At 39.8% G+C, this 18,764-nt stretch overlaps 1 protein-coding gene across 2 annotated transcripts in view; it reads right to left on the bottom strand.

The window, feature by feature from the left end:
* The window catches only part of ipmkb (inositol polyphosphate multikinase b), a 31,107-nt gene extending 14,994 nt beyond the window's left edge, over nucleotides 1-16,113 (bottom strand). The window contains exons 1-5 of one of the 2 annotated variants that reach the window (XM_061967086.2): nucleotides 15,967-16,111; nucleotides 14,975-15,471; nucleotides 3,886-3,971; nucleotides 3,290-3,386; nucleotides 1,301-1,473 (exon numbers count right to left, since the gene is read on the bottom strand). In XM_061967086.2, the coding sequence (XP_061823070.1) occupies nucleotides 1,301-1,473; nucleotides 3,290-3,386; nucleotides 3,886-3,971; nucleotides 14,975-15,215 (597 nt within the window). In that variant the 5' untranslated portion in view covers nucleotides 15,216-15,471; nucleotides 15,967-16,111. Of the gene's footprint in view, nucleotides 1-1,300; nucleotides 1,474-3,289; nucleotides 3,387-3,885; nucleotides 3,972-14,974 lie in introns of both variants that reach the window. The other variant, XM_061967085.1, reaches the window with a different exon arrangement.
* Nucleotides 16,114-18,764: the final 2,651 nt, after the last annotated feature.

Below are 18,764 nucleotides of genomic sequence, written 5' to 3'. Positions count from 1 at the left end.
CAGCTTTTATAATAATGCTGGTTAATATTCAGGTCAGGACATGTGAATGGAAAATTGTTGTCAGTTTTTGGATGCTTTTTAGAGGGCCCTATTGGCGCAATAGAGTGTGCTCATGAGCTGCAATGTTAGCCACTTCGTACTTGCATTTTTTTTAAAAACGTGTTCTTGTCTTATATAGGGATTGTAAATGATAGGCAAAATTCCATAAAATTGCGGTTCCCCTTTAAATATTGTTGTCTTTTTTGTATACTGTCCACGTGTCTGTGTCACATGCGTTCGTCAGTAATTGCAACCAGGCTGTAAATTGGCTGTCAACATGGGTTATTAACTCATTTCTTATTATGTAATTGCTACAAGAGATTAAATATGAATAGCTTGTGACTTGCTACTTGTTGCGAGATTTCGATTAACATTGACAAAGAGTTTCTATCATCATTATTAACTAATTATAACACTTAAAATTAGGGGTTTTATACCATAATAAGTTTTTATTTTGAAGAAAAAAGCACCTTGTCTTACTTGTATTATGGTGATTTTTTTTTTTTTTTTTTTTTTACACGAATGCTTTGTTTTTAAGTCTTCAAATGTTGGACACTGTTTATCATGCTTTTCTAAGGTTCATTACAAATTGTAGATCCATGACAAATCACTGTGACATGTACCTACGAGTAGAATGGTTATCTTTGTCCACTAGAAGGCAGGTACATACACTTTTTTTTTACAAGGCTCTGCTTGGTCTACTGCCGCCCTACATTAATATTTTAATCAGACAGAGAACCGTTGACTCTTACTCCCTAGGATCAAACAATCAGCTGTTGCTCTGTGTGCCTTTCGCCTGAACAGAGCTTTTTTTTTTTTTTTTTTATAAAAACAAAATTTTTTTGTTAAATTTTTTGACAGTGTTGACAGAAATACAATACATTACATCCATCCATTTTCTACCGCTTATCCCTTTCGGGGTCGCGGGGAGTGCTGGAGCCTATCTAAGCTGCAATCATATATGTCATTTTCCCCCCGCACTTCCAAAAAATGTTTTTTTAAGTCAACTGAGCTCTTTTTCCTTAGAAAATGTTTGTTATACTTTTGAGTGAAACTTTGTTGCCTCTTGAAAAAGAGGTTTTCAATCTCAATGGGATTTTTCCTGGTAAAATAAAATAAAATAAAAAATAACTAAGTTACCCATTATAAGGATATCCCTACTGTAAAGGAACCAACATACAATATTATTGTGTTTATAAAAGTAGAGAGCATTCTTAAGAAAATGTCATGTTATAAATAAAACCTTAAAACTCATACTTACTCTCATGCCAAGGACAAGAAAGCCTATCTCCTCCATTAGTGGGTACTTCCTGATCTGCTGCTCCCTTTTCTCCTGTGAGGCGAAAGGATCGTAGCTTCGCTGGCCGAGCTTCACATCCATGATGCACGGCTTGACGAAGTGTCGAGTCACATCCTCTAGCTTCATGTACAGGTCTGAGGCAGTGACAGGCACACGCACATTTCCAATTATTTGTGGTAGACGAGAGAAACAAAAAGTACCTTTCGGGTACAAAAGTATAAATAAAGTATAAATGATGTGACAATGAGTAATTAAAATTTTTGGTATTCTACTATAACGGGCTTAAATAACATGTAGATTTTATTCACACTGACTATCATGTCCACAATCTAAAATATGTTTCACAATTTACCCAACAGTCATTTGCAAAAATAGGACATCCCATGGAGTACCATGTGTGACATGTACTATGGGTTGGGTCAAGTCAAATCAATTGTATCTATATACTGTAGTTTACGACCGAAGATATCTGTGGCAGGTCTCGAACTACACGGCTCATTCATTAAAAAACAACAACTGAACACCACACAAGAAAGCAATCGGTGACTGAAGCAAGCAAAAAAAAACTCTTGACTGGAGAAAACCTTGAACAAAATGGGACGGACAACTTTTTCAACCAGTTGCGTTGAGCTTAAGTCTATCCAACCATTTGAAGTAATTACATAATCCAAAAACTGGAATGAGGCTGAGATAAGAGAGGTGATTTTCAGGCTTTTCAGGTATTGTTTGTTACTGTGTCAGTCATCTGCCATATATTTAAAAGTGTATGTGGAACTGCTTTTTTTTGGGGCGGGGGAAGTTGCCTATCGTTCACAATCATTATGAGGGACAAGACGACGGAAGTATTTTTTTTAATGCATTCTAACTCGTAAATAAAACAGCAGAGGCAAAGGGAGGTCCTCTATTCCGCCCATAAATCACAATAAATAACCATCCAAAAACCGTCAACAATACTCCATTTACATTTCGCAACCAAGTATTAGGGATATTTTTATTATAAGCGCTAACGCAGACAATTTATTTATAGCGGCACCCTGACAGCTGGTGAGCTGCTTTCTCACCTCAGAGCTCGTTTAAGTTTATTCTAGATTATAAATCATGCCTTTCACCTGGATAGTAAAAGGATGAGGAAGTAATCTGACAAGTGCCAACAAATTTGGCATCCAATTTAGATCCGGAAATGGCGAGAAAGACGGGACGCAGAGTTCCTTCCCCATGTTTTCTTTGCAAGGATTATGAGTCATTCTTTACCTTTACGCGGATATAACCGTCGGCATGCTAATGACAGCAGACATTGTACAGTAAGTAATGATTTATTATGTGTGTTGGCTCTCATGGAGTCTGCAGTAAGTAGTAATCAGTAATTTTGTTGGAAGGAAAAAGCAAACGTTGTGATGAGTTTTGAAATGAATACGCCGCCGTCGTATGCTTAAAATTATCAGAATATGTAAATATTACATATTATAAATGTGCTTGTTACTACATTACATATGTTGTTACTGCATGTACAACAGCATATATATATATATATATATACCGGTATATATATATATATATATATATATATATATACAAACAGCATATATACAACTTTGGTGGAGGTGTTCAGATGTTTTTTAGAGCGCTTTATAGGCAGATTCCCATACGCAAGCGGACATTTGATCGCATTTATTTAAAAGTTAGAATGCATAAAAAAATTATTAAACATATGTGTGCTTGTCTTAAATAAGGATTGTGAATGGTAGGCAACATTCCCCAAAAAAGTGCAGTTCCCCTTTAAAAAATGTCTCCTAAAATTTTAAAAAATAATGGTCAAAGGAATCATATTTTACTTTAATTTGTAGACTTGATAATGAATAATTACTAAAAGTACAAAAATAGTACAACACTTCAACTACCAATAGATATTACTATTACTATTATTATTATTATTAAGTGCACACATCTCACCATTAGGTGCATCAGGAGAGGACCAGGTGCCGTAATATTTTGGTAGATGGTTCTGGAGCTGAAGAAGAAATGGGTCACAGCAGTCCTCTGCATATACCTGGGGCATATAATATACATCATCCCTCTTCAATAGAACACTATGGGTTTTTGTGTGTGTGTGTGTGTGTGTGTGTGTGTGTGTGTGTGTGTGTGGCAGGGGTATTTTTAATTAGGTAATAAAAATGCTAAAACTAATCCATAGTTAATTCTAATATTTTTAGATAAAAAAACTGACAGCATGTTAATAGCATCAACATTCTATTTTATTTTCTCTTTACATTACTCCTTTGTGTTCTTTTTCTCCATTTCTATCAGGCTAATAAAAAAACAAGCTGCGGCCCACACAATGGATATCCCTGTAATAAGGGCAACACTAGGAAGACATTTCTCTGCTATCAGGTTATTTTTAACCTGCTGGATTCTATTCCATACAATATAACGTAGCCCAATGACTGACTATGCAAGAACAATTTTTCACTATATAATAGACACACAAACTACTATTTAACTGGCTGAAGCAGTAAACTATTGGAAACAACCATATTGATGTATAATACCATGCTGTAAAACTGCATCTCTCTTGGTCCTCTGGGTGGAGGCTGGAGTTGCTTCAAGACTGTTCCATCTGGATGCTGCAGAATTCCTGCAACAAACAAACCATACTGAATTTATGGTTCTTTTGAGCAACATGTGATCTTTAGATGTATCTTCTCCCCAGTTACCTCAAAGCGGGATAGAGGTGTAATCCTCGGTCAATTTGAAAAAACACCCATTTTATATTAGTCTAAAATAATCAAATATGCCTTGGAATACTACAGTTAGTGAGAAGACCTAAGTTGATTAAAAGGTGGACAAACAAATTATTATATGGTAAAGGGTAGGGATGTAACGGTACACAAAAATTGCGGTTCGGTACGTACCTCGGTTTAGAGGTCACAGTTCGGTTCATTTTCGGTACAGTAAGAAAACAACAAAATATACATTTTTTGGTTATTTATTTACCAAATTTGCAAAATCTTCCACCAAAAATATTTTTCTTAGTGGAATATTTGATGTGAAGTAATCGGAACCTTGGATAGGTCAATAATTCATAATAACATTGTTTTTGATTCAATTTTATGTTTTGAGCAATGACAGTTTGAAAGAAAAAAAACCTGCTTTGTTTTATTATTATTATTGCAACTTTTTCTAAATAAAACCTTTAAGCTTTTTTATTTCACTTTTGTTATGTTTTTGTTTATTTTAATTTTAATAGTATTTTTAGAATGTGCCGTGGGCCTTTAAAACATTAGCTGTGGGCCGCAAATGGCCTCCGGGGCACACTTTTGACACCCCTGCTATAGATAATAAAAAAATAAATCTTATAAATATATCGATAAAAAGCAGAGCCTGGCGACGCATGCGCGTTTATCATAACTATCTCGCTCTCTCTGTCTCTGCCCCTCCCTCACGAATGCTGCTGCGCGCACAATTTGTTTTGTTTTTAACCCCTTCTTAACCCTGAACGTACAATGAAAATACACGCAACCCTAACTCAAAATGCCGGACATTTGAGGCATTTAAGAAACTCCGCCAGGACAGCCCCGCAAAAGAGGACTTGTCCAGTGAAAAGAGGACTTATGGTCAGTCTATCGTAGCCCGGTCGTTGCTGGCATGCCGTGTGTTGTGCCTCGGTGTGCATTGTTTACACAACATGCGGTACGCTACTTAATATGTCCATGTGGAAACTCGTTCGGTACACCTCCGAACCGTACCGAAACGGTTCAATACAAATACACGTACCGTTACACCCCTAGTAATGGGGAATCTAACGATTCATTTGATATGTTTAAAACCATATAAACACCAAGACAGGGGTTCTTAACCCTTTTTGACCTCAGGACCCATGATTTCGACATTGTTTAGTTCAAGAGGGGGCAATTGAGTGTTTCGAGATGAATAAGCCCTACCGGACACATTATTTTCCCAAACAAATGTTTTTTCTCCTCACAATTACAACATTTCAGTCACATTTTTGTCAATTTCTGTGATATTCAGCATTGAACAGCGGATTCCGTTTTATTGGCCAATTCTGTGACTCCGTCGGCGGTTACATCAACACGGAAATGCCCTACTTTTTTGTTGAGTGCAGCAATTATTGATTATAGAAGCCATAATCGAAATCCAAATTCGATCAATTGTCCAGCCTTATGTCAAGCAATCATATTTTGAAAAGTGGAGCCTAACGTTTGAGCGCTTTCTATCAGGCATGTTTGCTTTGTTGGCACGGACATATGCAACATTACCTAGTGGCAGTCCGCTATGGAATACGCCTGTTTGCCCGCAAAGTGCTTGAACTGACGTCCTGTGAAGCAAAGGTCCCGTGTAACGAAGGTATCAAAACATCGCACTATTTGATTTTACGTCAGTCAGTACCCTGTAGTAGGGCTGTAGGGTATACCGCTACTAATAGAGTACTGCGGTATTAATAACATAAAAAAGGTACTATACTGCCTTTGATAATATATAATTGCTGGTTATATGTGCTGAGGCGCATGTGAGTCAACAAACACAGAGCCCTTACAAGCGGAAACAGTGTTGAGACAAAAGAGGGAGAATGGACGTATTTTGGCTTTAAAACGAACGATAAAGGTGCAATGCACTGCAAAGTCCTCACGAGCTAGCTGTTACCATCCCTCGACAGTGTTTTAGCTACTTCAAAATCACTAATCCTTGCCGCCATGGCAACAAAACACACTACGTTAGGCCTGGGCCAATATTGAATAAGTCAATTAACGGAACGATAAAAGAAGATGAAGTCGGTATCTTTTTTCAGGGTCGATAATCGCCATATATATGCAGGCCTCAAATTTTAACTTTTTATGGTCAAGGCAAGTGTTGCCTTAAAGGAGGGCTCATATTTTAGGGCACCAAGGCAGGTTAGAAGAGCACCAAGGCAAACATTATTTTCTTTCAAGGCAGGGGCTCCAAAGTCTAATAAACAAGCTGTGTTCTTCTACTGGTTCAGTACAACAGTTTGGCCAACAAAAATAAAGAGGAGTGACACCTCTCACATTGAATACACAATCTTCACAGCCTTTGTTCAGTTCGATGAGATGACAAAACATTTGAGCTAGTGTTGTTTGGGTTACAAGAGCAGTCACTCTTTTGGATGTTTCAGAAGCTGCGGGCGTATGTACTACATGGACATAAATGACAATAATGTTAACCGCTGTAAAACTCCCGACGGTTTGCATTACCAGATTCAATTAAAATGATCGAAAACATTTTATTCACAACCACACTTTGATAAACTTATGGAAGGACTAGCTTGCCTGCTCGCTTACATTCCAACATGAAAAAGAGCGACATTGATGTCTTTTCCCATTAAGAAACGTCATACTCCAATCTATCCATCCATCCATCCATTTACTACCGCTTATTCCCTTTGGGGTCGCGGGGGGCGCTGGAGCCTATCTCAGCTACAATCGGGCGGAAGGCGGGGTACACCCTGGACAAGTCTAAACTTGTATAAACACATTACTGTCTAAACAACTAAGACACAGTATTCACATTGAACATAAACGCTGTGCTGCCTTACATAAAGTGATCAATAAAAACTCCACAGTGTCAAGTTGAAACTGACAGACGTCCGTTCAACAGGAAGTGAACGCGAGTGATGTCACATACTAGAAGTGAAAATAACTGTTCAACCAATTTGATTTATTAAAAAAACATTATAAAACATTTACAAATTGAAAAGGATGAAGATGAGCATATTTAAACCCATAAATAAAAATAATATGACTCTTATGAAGCCAGAACAATATTTAATGTTTCCTTTGCCAATCAAGTATCTTGTGTGGCTATTCATTTTAGTTTATTTTCTTTAATTATGACCAATGTGTGACCCTGTAACTACTTGGTATTGGATAATACCTACATTTCTATTACCACCCAAAACTAAGTATCCAAACAGAAGAATAAGTGTTTATTACATTTTAACAAATGTGTAAAATAGAAAGTAACCAGACAATAACATGTTAAAACAGATAGTAACCATATATTAACAATAAATGAACAAGTAAATTAATACTTATTTCATTTTCTATCACTTGTCCCTCATAATTTTACGAAATAATACAATGAGAAATTAGACAATATGTTATTGCTTATGTCAGCAGCCAAATTCGGAGCCTTTGTAACCTATTTGCTTACTTACTACTAAAAATGAAGTATATTCATTATGTTATTTTAATGCCATTGTATTTAAATGTGGGCAGCACGGTGGAACAGGGGTTAGTGCATGTGCCTCACAATACGAAGGTCCTGAGTAGTCCTGAGTTCAATCCCGGGCTCGGGATCTTTCTGTGTGGAGTTTGTATGTTCTCCCTGTGACTGTGTGGGTTCCCTCCGGGTACTCCGGCTTCCTCCCACCTCCAAAATCATGCACCTGCGGATAGGTTGATTGGCAACACTAAATTGGCCATAGTGTGTGAATGTGAGTGTGAATGTTGTCTGTCAACTGTGTTGGCCCTGCGATGAGGTGGCGACTTGTCCAGGGTGTACGCCGCCTTACGCCCGAATGCAGCAGAGATAGGCTCCAGCCCCCCCCCCCGTGACCCCAAAAGGGACAAGTGGTAGAAAATGGATGGATGGATGGATAGTTCTACCTCAAAAGCTTTTATTTACATGGTGCTGGGATACCCATGACTTCAGCCTTTCAAGGCTTCTCTTGGAGAACCAATTTTTGACCTCTGTATTTATCAAATCCTGGTTAGGGCCCTAATTACATGCACACACGCACTCTCACAGTTAAGCACAATGAGTTGAAATAAATATTAAGAAACAAACAACGTTTTTTTTCCCTTAAAACTGTAATGACAAGTTACTGTAACCGTCTTTATACAGTTTATACAGTTTTGAAGTGAAGTGTAGTAATTTAGATATTAAATGTATTTAAATGTTTTATCTGATTACATTATATGCATGTATTGATGAAAACATGGAAGCAAACAGAATATTATAATCGTGAATAAATGATCAGTAATAGACATCGAGAAGGGGTAGAATTAAATTAGCTCTGCTTCTTCCTACTTCTTTTCAGGCATGTTGAATTGTAAACATGTAATCTGTACTGTTCCTTGAAGGGGAACTGTGAACAATAGGCAAAATTCCAGAAAAAGTGCAATCATTATGAGAGACATGACAATGGATGTTAGTTTATTTTTTTGCAATATTAAATAAATGCGATCAATAGTTCGCTCACAATGGAGCGGCGCATTAATTTCAAAAACGCATCACAACGTTTGCTTTTTTTTAATTTCTTCATCACTGATTATTACTCACTGCTGACTTCACGAGAGCCAACAAACATAAAAAAACATCACTTACTGTACAGTGTCTGCTGTCATTAGGATGCCGACTGCTATGATATTTATATATTCCCATTTATTTGAAGAATGACTCATAATCCTCGTGAAGAAACGGGGTGGAGGGAGACCACACGTCTTTTTGTGTTGTTCTTGCCATTTCTGGGTCCTAAATGGCTGCTGAAGAGTACCAACTTGTCAGAATACATATTTAGACTTTTTCTGTCCAGGTGAGATGTATGATTTATGATCTACAATAAGTGAGAAAACATCTCGCCAGTCGATCATGTTGAAATTGTACACAGGATTGTGATCACGGCGCCACTATAAATAGTTTGTCTGCGTTAGCGCTTATAACAATATCACTAGTATTTGATTAATATTCAAGTCACAAAATGTAAATTAAGTATTGTTGGAGGTTTTTGAATGGTAATTAATTGGGTTTTATGGGCGAAATACATGACCTCCCATTGATTCCGCTGTAAGCGGACTTTTATTTACAAGTTAGAATGCATATAAAAATACATCTGTCATCATGTCTTTCATAATGATTGTAAACAATAAGCAAAATTCCAAAAAAACAGGCAGTTACCCTTTAATTGTTAGGGATGTCTGAAAATAATAAACCAAACCAAATCATACCAATACTTTTTTCTGCATTTAAGAGGGTCTTCTTATAAATAAAGCTACCAAAAATGGACTGTTATTGTTTTGTACAGGGGTAGTTCAATCTCAAGGGAATCAAACAATGATTTGCCTTAATATAACCATTTTCTAATTTGGGGGGCTTAATTAATTTTGTGACATTTAAATGTAATGAACATATTAAGTAAGTACCGTAAGTCGGCAGTAAGTCGAATCAATTTCCAGTGAGGGTTGGACTCTACCAGGGCTGCCTGTTGTCACCAATTCTGTTCTTAACTTTTATGGACAGAATTTCTAGGCACAGTTAGGGAGTTAAGGGGATCTGGTTTGGTGGCTGTAGGATTAGATCTCTGCTTTTTGCAGATGATGTGGTTCTGATGGCTTCATCTGGCCAGGATCTTCAGCTCTCACTGGATCGGTTCACAGCCGAGTGGGAAGCGACTGGGATGAGAATCAGCACCTCCAAGTCTGAGTCCATGGTTCTTACCCGGAAAAGGGTGGAGTGCCATCTCCAGGTTGGGTAGGAGATTTCTGCCCCAAGTGGAGGAGTACCAGTACCTCGGAGTCTTGTTCACGAGTGAGGGAAGAGTGGATCGTGAAATTGACAGGCAGATCGGTGCGGCTTCTTCAGTTATGCGGACGCTGTATCGATCCGTTGTGGTGAAAAAAGGAGCTGAGCTGGAAGGAAAAGCTCTCAATTTACCAGTCAATCTACATTCCGATCCTCACATATGGTCATGAGCTTTGGGTTATGACCGAAAAGACAAGATCACAGGTACAAGCGGCCGAAATGATATTCCTCTGTCGGGTGGCGGGGCTCTCGCTCAGAGATAGGGTGAGAAGCTCCGTCATTCGGGAGGAGCTCAAAGTAAAGCCGCTGCTCCTCCATACCAGGAGGAGCCAGATGAGGTGGTTCGGGCATCTTGTCAGGATGCCCTCCAGACGCCTCCCTGGGGAAGTGTTTAGGGCATGTCCGACCGGTAGGAGGCCACGGGGAAGATCCAGGACACGTTGGGGAGACTAAGTCTCCCGGATGGCCAGGGAACACCTCGGGATCCCCCGGGAGGAGCTGGACGAAGTAGCTGGAGAGAGGGAAGTCTGGTCTTCACTGCTTAGAATGCTGCCCCAGCGACCCGACCCTCAGATAAGCGGAAGAAGATGGATTGATGGATGAAATATAATAACATAGCTCAGCTCTGACCTCTCTGTATTTCCCAAAGAAGTGAGTGGGAACGGATTTAATTTGTAATAGTTTGTCTCCTAATTTCCCAAAGATGCCTTTTTGGAATGCACTGCATTTTAAAAATGTCTCAAATTAAAAGTGTTTATCGAAACAATGATCAGTTTAAATTTTAGTGGTACTATGCTAATGAAAACTTTAGTTGCTGTTTTAGTACATATTTTAGTATATATTATCTATAGAGGTCAACTGCCATTGAGGCCTAGCAAACCTTGCAATGGGGAGGGGCAAGCACGACGCAATACAGGCTGAACAGGATTCCACTATTTGTTCAACAAAGTACAGCCTCCATAACACAATAACACTCCAGAGTCTCGATATTGTGCACCGAACACAATGTACTGTATGTGACCAGAGTTAATGATTATTCGGGTCTAGGCGCAGGGAAAAAATAAAATAAGATTATACTGCCTTACTGTCGGTACAGTACATTGTTAACAAAATGATTATTTCTTTTATCGGACAGAGATACATCCATCAGCAATCGCTATCACGGAGAGAGGTTTCATTTGAGATTGACTTATTAATTGATCTGCTTTATGTTTAGTAAGGCTATTAACTAATTGGAACACAACTTTAGTCATTAAATTTTTGTTTGTCAGTGGGTAAAACACCATCATAATACTATACAACTTGAACGGTAACATTTCAGTTTGACAGTTAATAGATTACCATTTTTCTTGACATGATGAGTGCTTGCTGAACCAAATTAATAATTCTAAACTATTTTTCACTTCTTAAATCAAATGTACAACATGCTGCCAGTTCTTAAACATTAGACATGAAAAACAATTCCTGCTTAGGGACTTTTTACAACACTACAGTGTTTCTTTTTAGGAATTTGCAAAGATGCAAACAAGTGCTACATTGTGAATCATTATATATTTGTAGGTAATCTAGAGTGTAGCACTACAGCATTGACTGAACATTAATTCTACCCAGTTGTATCACCATTCCCAATCTCTCATGAACAATGCTGACACACTGCTTTCGTCTTATCCACTTGTCTTTGTCCACTAATAGATTTCACAAAAGATGCAGAGGGGTTAGTGCATCTGCCTCACAATACGAAGGTCCTGAGTAGTCTTGGGTTCAATCCCGGGCTCGGGATCTTTCTGTGTGGAGTTTGCATGTTCTCCCCGTGACTGCGTGGGTTCCCTCCGGGTACTCCGGCTTCCTCCCACCTCCAAAGACATGCACCTGGGGATAAGTTGATTGGCAACACTAAATTGGCCCTAGTGTGTGAATGTGAGTGTGAATGTTGTCTGTCTATCTGTGTTGGCCCTGCGATGAGGTGGCGACTTGTCCAGGGTGTACCCCGCCTTCCGCCCGATTGTAGCTGAGATAGGCTCCAGCGCCCCCCGCGACCCCAAAGGGAATAAGCGGTAGAAAATGGATGGATGGGATGGATGGATGAAGTGTTACCCAACAGAAGACTTTAATGATTGAAGCAGCATTATTTTGGCACTATTACTAGTAGGGATGGGAATTTATAAGATTCTTCTGGTTAAGATTCTACTTTCGATTCTGCTTAATGATTCGGTTCCCTAACAGTTCTCTTATCGATTCTTATTTGGAAAAACAGAGAAAAAAAGGTGGATTAGGAAAAGGTGGAAAAGTGGAAGCTTACAGTGAGGTCACATATGCAGCATAGAAGAAAAATAGGTACTTTAAAAAAATTATATAAATACATATTCTTTTGTGGAATTTAAGAAAATAAATCATGTGGAAATTACACAAGAATGTACCATTTAGTAACATGTGATATTAACATGTTACATGCAAAGCAAAATATGTCAAGCCTTTGTTATAATTTTCATGATTATGGCTTAAAAGTTTATGAAACTTTGAATTGAAAATCTCAGAAAATTTGAGGTTTCAAAAAGTGTAAGCCAAGATCATCACAATGATAATATAGGCTTGACATATCTCACTTTGCATGTAATGAGTTAATATCACATATTAGTTTCACATTGGACGTAAATCTGCTGACATGAATGGACTTGTACACGATATTCAAATTTTTTGAGTTTCACCTGTATAATATAATGACTGAGAGAAAATCTGGTGGGAGGAAAACATGCAACTTTTCTCTGACTACAATTGAACATTCACTTACCGAAAATTTGGAGTATCTACTGAAGTAAATGGGTGCAAGCTTTTGGTCGCTGCTCGGTGACATTAGTCTAACGGCAGACGTGAACTGGGGCGAGAACTGCCCACCTTGGAGCCAGTCAGAATGTGTTTCTAGTCCATCCATCCAATTTAACAAATAATAGCACTTACATGATAGACGGTGTTCATACCTGTTGCATTCACATGACGTGCTAGCGTTACTGCTGCTGGGATGAGATCGGACCGTTTCAAAAACGCAACATTCATTAATAATTGTTGCATGCTGTGTTCAAATGTTTCAGCATATTGCTCGCATGTCATCCACTTGATGAAATAGTAGCCTTATAAATATGACAAGTAACGCAATCATTTCTTGTAAAATGTTAGCGTTTGTTCCGCCTGAGCACCTGCATTTTGCGATCAGACATCGCTGCGCATACCCACCCGGAAGAACCGTTAAGAGAATCGCTTGACAAAATGGCAAGCGATTCCAAGGAAATGATGCACTGGGAACCGGTTTTTCGATCTCATCCCTAATCACTAGTCATGACTACTGTTAGTCAAAGGCTCCATTTTCCTCCACCTGGATCTCATTTAACACGCAGAACGCCTCGTCTTTTGTCCACTTTTAGACACACTCCCCAGGCGTGTGCATTGCACTGTGGCACCGAATGCACACTTCCTGTCTGTTACTTTTAATGTGTGCCGTGTCATATATCGGTACCACTCTGTAACGTACTGAAAAATCTGAAAATGTATAGATGTACAGTTACACCACAAGTTATGTCCTGACAAGTTTCTGAAATATAGAAATCAGGTAAACAGTTATTTTGTCCTGCACTTTTAGACAAAGGCCACATAGCTCTATATTTCACTTTAATACACTTACCGTACTCTTAAGGAATAAAAGAAATATAGATAATTATTTCTATGTTCAACTGTTGTCATCATTAAAAAAAACTAATTGATTAAGCTAACATTTTCGAAATGGGGTATGAGACAAGGTAGAACGATAGTGAAGTGAATTATATTTATATAGCGCTTTTCTCTAGTGACTAAAAGCGCTTTACAAAGTGAAACCCAATATCTAAGTTACATTTTTAAACCAGTGTGGGTGGCACTGGGAGCAGGTGGGTAAAGTGTCTTGCCCAAGGACACAACGGCAGTGACTAGGATGGCAGAAGCGGGGATTGAACCTGCAACCCTCAAGTTGCTGGCACGGCCACTCTACCAACCGAGCTATACCATATACTGCACCATATATAGTGCAGATCAAAAGAAATAGTCCAGTGTAAAGTTATGCAAAATAGATGATAGGCAATGTAAATTTTATAAATTTGGCTGACAGAACTTTTATAACATTGTCATATCGTGAAACGGTTTTGTAGATACCGCGGTATTTTGGTTTCAAAGTCTTCACAATAATGCCGTGACGCGTGACCGTATGGTGTGGAGTTTTTTTTTTTAATGGCGCTTTAGCGTTGGCAGGGTCTGAAAATAACACAGCCAATGTAAATCAAATTATGTCAAATACGAGTAAACTGAAAAACGTTTTGATGAATCCTCATTATATTTATCCATTTTCCAGCGCTTGTCCCTCTTGATGTCGCAGGAGGGCTGGAGCCTATCCAGCTGCACTCGGGCGGACCGCGGCACCCTAGACAAGTCACCGCCTCCTAAACTGTCACCCAGAAAATATATTTGAGCCCAGCGAAGCCAAACATCAGTTTGTGAGGTATTTACATTATTAAAAGTTAAATTGTTATTAACTTTTGTTAGGAACAGCATTTTATAGACTGATATAAACATGTCCACCGTGGAGGACACTGCTTGTCAGAAAGTAAATGTTGAAAGACACGAAAGTGAACATTTTTGTTTACATTGTCACTTCGAAGACACTAAATGTTTGTTTTTATTTTTTTATTTTTCAGAATAGCAATCAACAGAGCAATTGAGAGGACACACGGACATGACACAAAACAATCCAAAAGTAGTCAAACAAAAATGAGTAATATCAACAGTATCAATATTAATTAGAATTTCAACATAGCAGTGATTAGAAATCCCTCATCGACATTATCATTACAGCCATTTATAAAAATTAAAAAAACATTAAACAAATTAACGTTAGTGTCACAGTGGCTTACACTTGCATCACATCTCATAAGCTTGACAACACAATGTGTCCAATATTTTCCACAAAGATAAAACAAGTAATATTTTAGGTTCAGTAAATAATGTTATCCACCTGTTGTGTCTCCCCCCCCCAAACAAAGTTGTGGTGCATTTACTCACCCACTTTATCGACTCCATACTTGTGACCCGCCACCTGATGAGACAGAGGCACGCATCCATCCAGGTGAGCCGGGCCTTGTGGTTCCTTTGGCCGCTGGCCGCTCTTCTCCTTGGCGGAGAGTCCCGGGGAGATGCACGGGCTGATGTTGACCCCGACAGGGACTGTGCTGGAAGTCAGCTCCAGTCTGCCGAGCGCTAACGTGGATTTCATCATCATTCGGCGATGATGACTCGCTGACATTAGTAATAAACAACACAGCCCACTAATCTCGGTCCTACATCAAGTAAAAAAACGTCACTGTATGGATTCACATACTTTTTACGTAAGAATCGCATTGGGTATATGTGCGATACATTGTTTGGGCGTGCGGTGGTGAGACCTTTAGGAAAGTGGCCCAGTCCAGACGTAGGTAGCCAAGCGGCTCTGTTTGCTGCCTTCGACCACCCACGGCAACTTGAGTGACGCTCGGCAACACTGTCCTAATCCCCGCGGTCACCTGCGACGAAGCAGAGGTCCCGAAGCGCGCTGATTCAATGATTTTCATATCTCGAACAGCAGCACAAATACAATCTGGCCACATCCCACTTCCTGACAACGTCAATCATAAGAGAACCAGGCACGCTTTCCGCTCGGGAATTTCAGAATAAAACACCAGGCGGATTTCTAAATTATCCTGCCAGTATTTTTAAGAGGCAATAGCGTGACACAATAAATATGACACACGTCTTTATGAATTCATATAATATCCAAAATCCGGTAATATAATCCGTGTCCACGCTTAAGAAGGTCCTGTCATTTAGGTTTGTCAAGGATGTAGCGACACATTAAGGAGGGGTATTCAGTTCCCGTCAACAAAACCAAAGCATTGGAAGAATTGAACTGAAAACGTACTTGAACCACAAAATTAGGCTGTACAGTCCAAATTAGTCCGAACTCTACCAATGTGTGTATGCTAGCTATTCATAATTGCGTCAAAAATCGCAAAACGTACCTCACGGCCAGCCTAAGAACACGGTCTTACCCGTTGTTAAACAACACTAAAGGTGAGTGGGATAGAGCAAGGAGTTCGCTGCGAGTGCGACACATCATTTCAATGATATCAACATTCGTTTCCATTCCAAACTGTCGCAACGCACGTTTACTTCTTTACGGCAGCAGTATATTTTTTTTCCAACAAACTTTATTGTAACAACTTCCGCTTGCAGCATTACACTTGTAAACAAGAGATGCAAACCTTTAGGGTCCGTGTATGTTTTGGTATTTCAATATTCTTTTCACAAAAGGGATCTTGAAAAACGAAACAAAAAAACGACAGGTTTATTTGAATTTCGTTTAAAAATACAACAACGAAAATTCCATCCATCCATCCATTTCCTACCGCTTGTTCCTTTTGGGGTGGCGGGGGGTGCTGGAACCTATCTTGAAAAACTAAATGTTTTTTGATTTTTGATTTTTGAAAAGAAAAATGAATATCCCCAGTAAACAAAAATTGGATAGTTTTTCATTTTCAGGCACCGGAAGTTTTTATTTTCCAAGTAAAAGTGGGGATACTACAGTACCATGTGTCTGGCTAAAATGTATTTGGAGCCCTACGCAGAAAATATTTTCGTCATGGCACAACGAGGTTTGACATATACAGATATCTATATGCACATGTAATACGAAAGTGGAGGCAAAAAGGGATTTGATCGCGCATCTTAGTACAGATTTTCGGTCCTTTCTCTAAAATCACTACTTCCCGTTCCGTCACTCACAGATGAGCTGAAAAGAAGTGAAAGTGAATTATATTTATGTAGCGCTTTTCTCTAGTGACTCAAAGCGCTTTTACATAGTGAAACCCAATATCTAAGTCACATTTAAACCATGTGGGTGGCACTGGGAGCAGGTGGGTAAAGTGTCTTGCCCAAGGACACAACGGATGGCGGAAGCGGGATCGAACCTGGAAGCCTCAAGTTGCTGGCACTGCCGCACTACTAACCGAGCTATAAGAGACACTGCACATGTGCAATCTACGCACATGTCCAAACCTTGAACACGGAATAGAGTTTTCCACTTGTTTTCATTCCCATTTTCGATTTTTAAAAACATAAATTAAATCGGATAACAGATAATGCGTAATGATCTATTTTTTTGTTGTTGTTGTTTTTTTTATTTTAAACCAATCAATGCAATACCTGCCAACTGGCTTTTGAAAAATATCCATATGATCGTTGTGATGGCAAATACACTGATAAACCATCAAACACAATGCATACGGTCTTAATATCACTCAGTTATTGAAAGTCCCCCTCCACTAATTGCCTACAAAAACATCCCTTTTCGATCTATTAGTTGTATGTATCACATAGGTTACACGCATGCTGTGTGTGTGTGAGTTATGCTTGCAGGGTGTAGTGATGCGTCTACTGCAGCATGCTAGAGAGATGTTGCATGTAGAGAGTTCTTGCCGTTGACCAACCCAGCCTGGGTAAAGGAATCCGAGTGCGTAATCCTTCCTAGGTCAGCCTCTCCCTCACCAAGACTCTTATTGTGCCTCCTCGTGGCCACGCAGGGTAACTGGCATCTCGCAAAGCCAGGCTAAACCAGTAGGGGATCTCAAAGCTGCTGTGGTCCCTAGGGGTGGGGTGTGCAGGCCCACACGAATGTGGACACGCCCCACCAATCACTGCCCCACTGCCATGTGGGTAAACCCAGGGGGTGTGTATGGCTCTGGGAGTAAACCCCGAACGAAAAATCTGTGTTTCAAAGATTCACATTGGGCAGGATACCAACAGACTGGATCTCTGGCAGTCCCCTGCAACTCCAATCAGCAGAAGGTCGTCGTGATTACTCATGCCACTGGAAGAAGCTGGTTGGAGCCAAGATGGTGGGAGTAAGGACTGCACACCCCTACACTCACCCAAATCTTCTCCCTGCGCAGGCCCATACCTATCAGAAGTTGGAGAAGGTTACACCTTTTTCTGGAAAGGGCTCCCCCCAGACTCTCGCCGGCTCCATGCGGTAGGCTTTGCTGTGAAGACCGGTCTGCTTAAAACGCTCCCAGAAACACCAACAGGCATCAGCAAAAGGCTGATAACCTGGCAGATTCCCCTTACGAAAGATCAACATGCAACTCTCATCAGCACATACGCAACAACCCGAGATGTTAGTAAGGACACGAAGGACAACTTTTACAGCACACTGGACTCCGTCATCCAGAAGACACCTCCTAGCGACAAACTTCTGCTAATGGACGACTTCAATGCTCGTGTGGGATCTGACTACGGGCTCTGGGAAGGCGTACTTGGCAAACATGGCATTGGCAAGCATAATGACAATGGTCTCAGACTACTAACACTCTGCCCAGAGCACCAACTTGTCGTTAGTAATACCATCTTTCAGTAAAAAAAAACTAACTGAAGACCTCCTGGCAGCATCCAAGATCCAAACACTAGCATCCAATAGATTATATAATCACCAGACGAGCTGACCAAAGAGAGTTCCAGATCACCAGGGCTATGAGTGGTGCAGAATGCTGGACGGACCTCAGGTTGATTCGATCAAAAGTCAACATAGAAATTAGTCCACAGCACCGCAAACAGGCTTCCAGCAAGAAGCTCAACTGCGGTACCCTTAAATCCCTCCCAGCCATTTACCGTCTTAGAAACTGACTTACAGCCGAACTGTACAGCATCCCAGAAAGCCCTGCCATCGAGGACACAAACTCTATCTCGAACATACTGCGTTCGTCTATCTACCGTACCACTGAAGAATCAATGGGATTCACCAAGAAACATCACCAAGACTGGT

Source organism: Nerophis lumbriciformis, linkage group LG11 (genome assembly GCF_033978685.3).
Source record: "Nerophis lumbriciformis linkage group LG11, RoL_Nlum_v2.1, whole genome shotgun sequence".
NCBI classification, from domain to species: domain Eukaryota; kingdom Metazoa; phylum Chordata; class Actinopteri; order Syngnathiformes; family Syngnathidae; genus Nerophis; species Nerophis lumbriciformis.
This window is presented reverse-complemented; position numbering and strand designations above follow the sequence as displayed.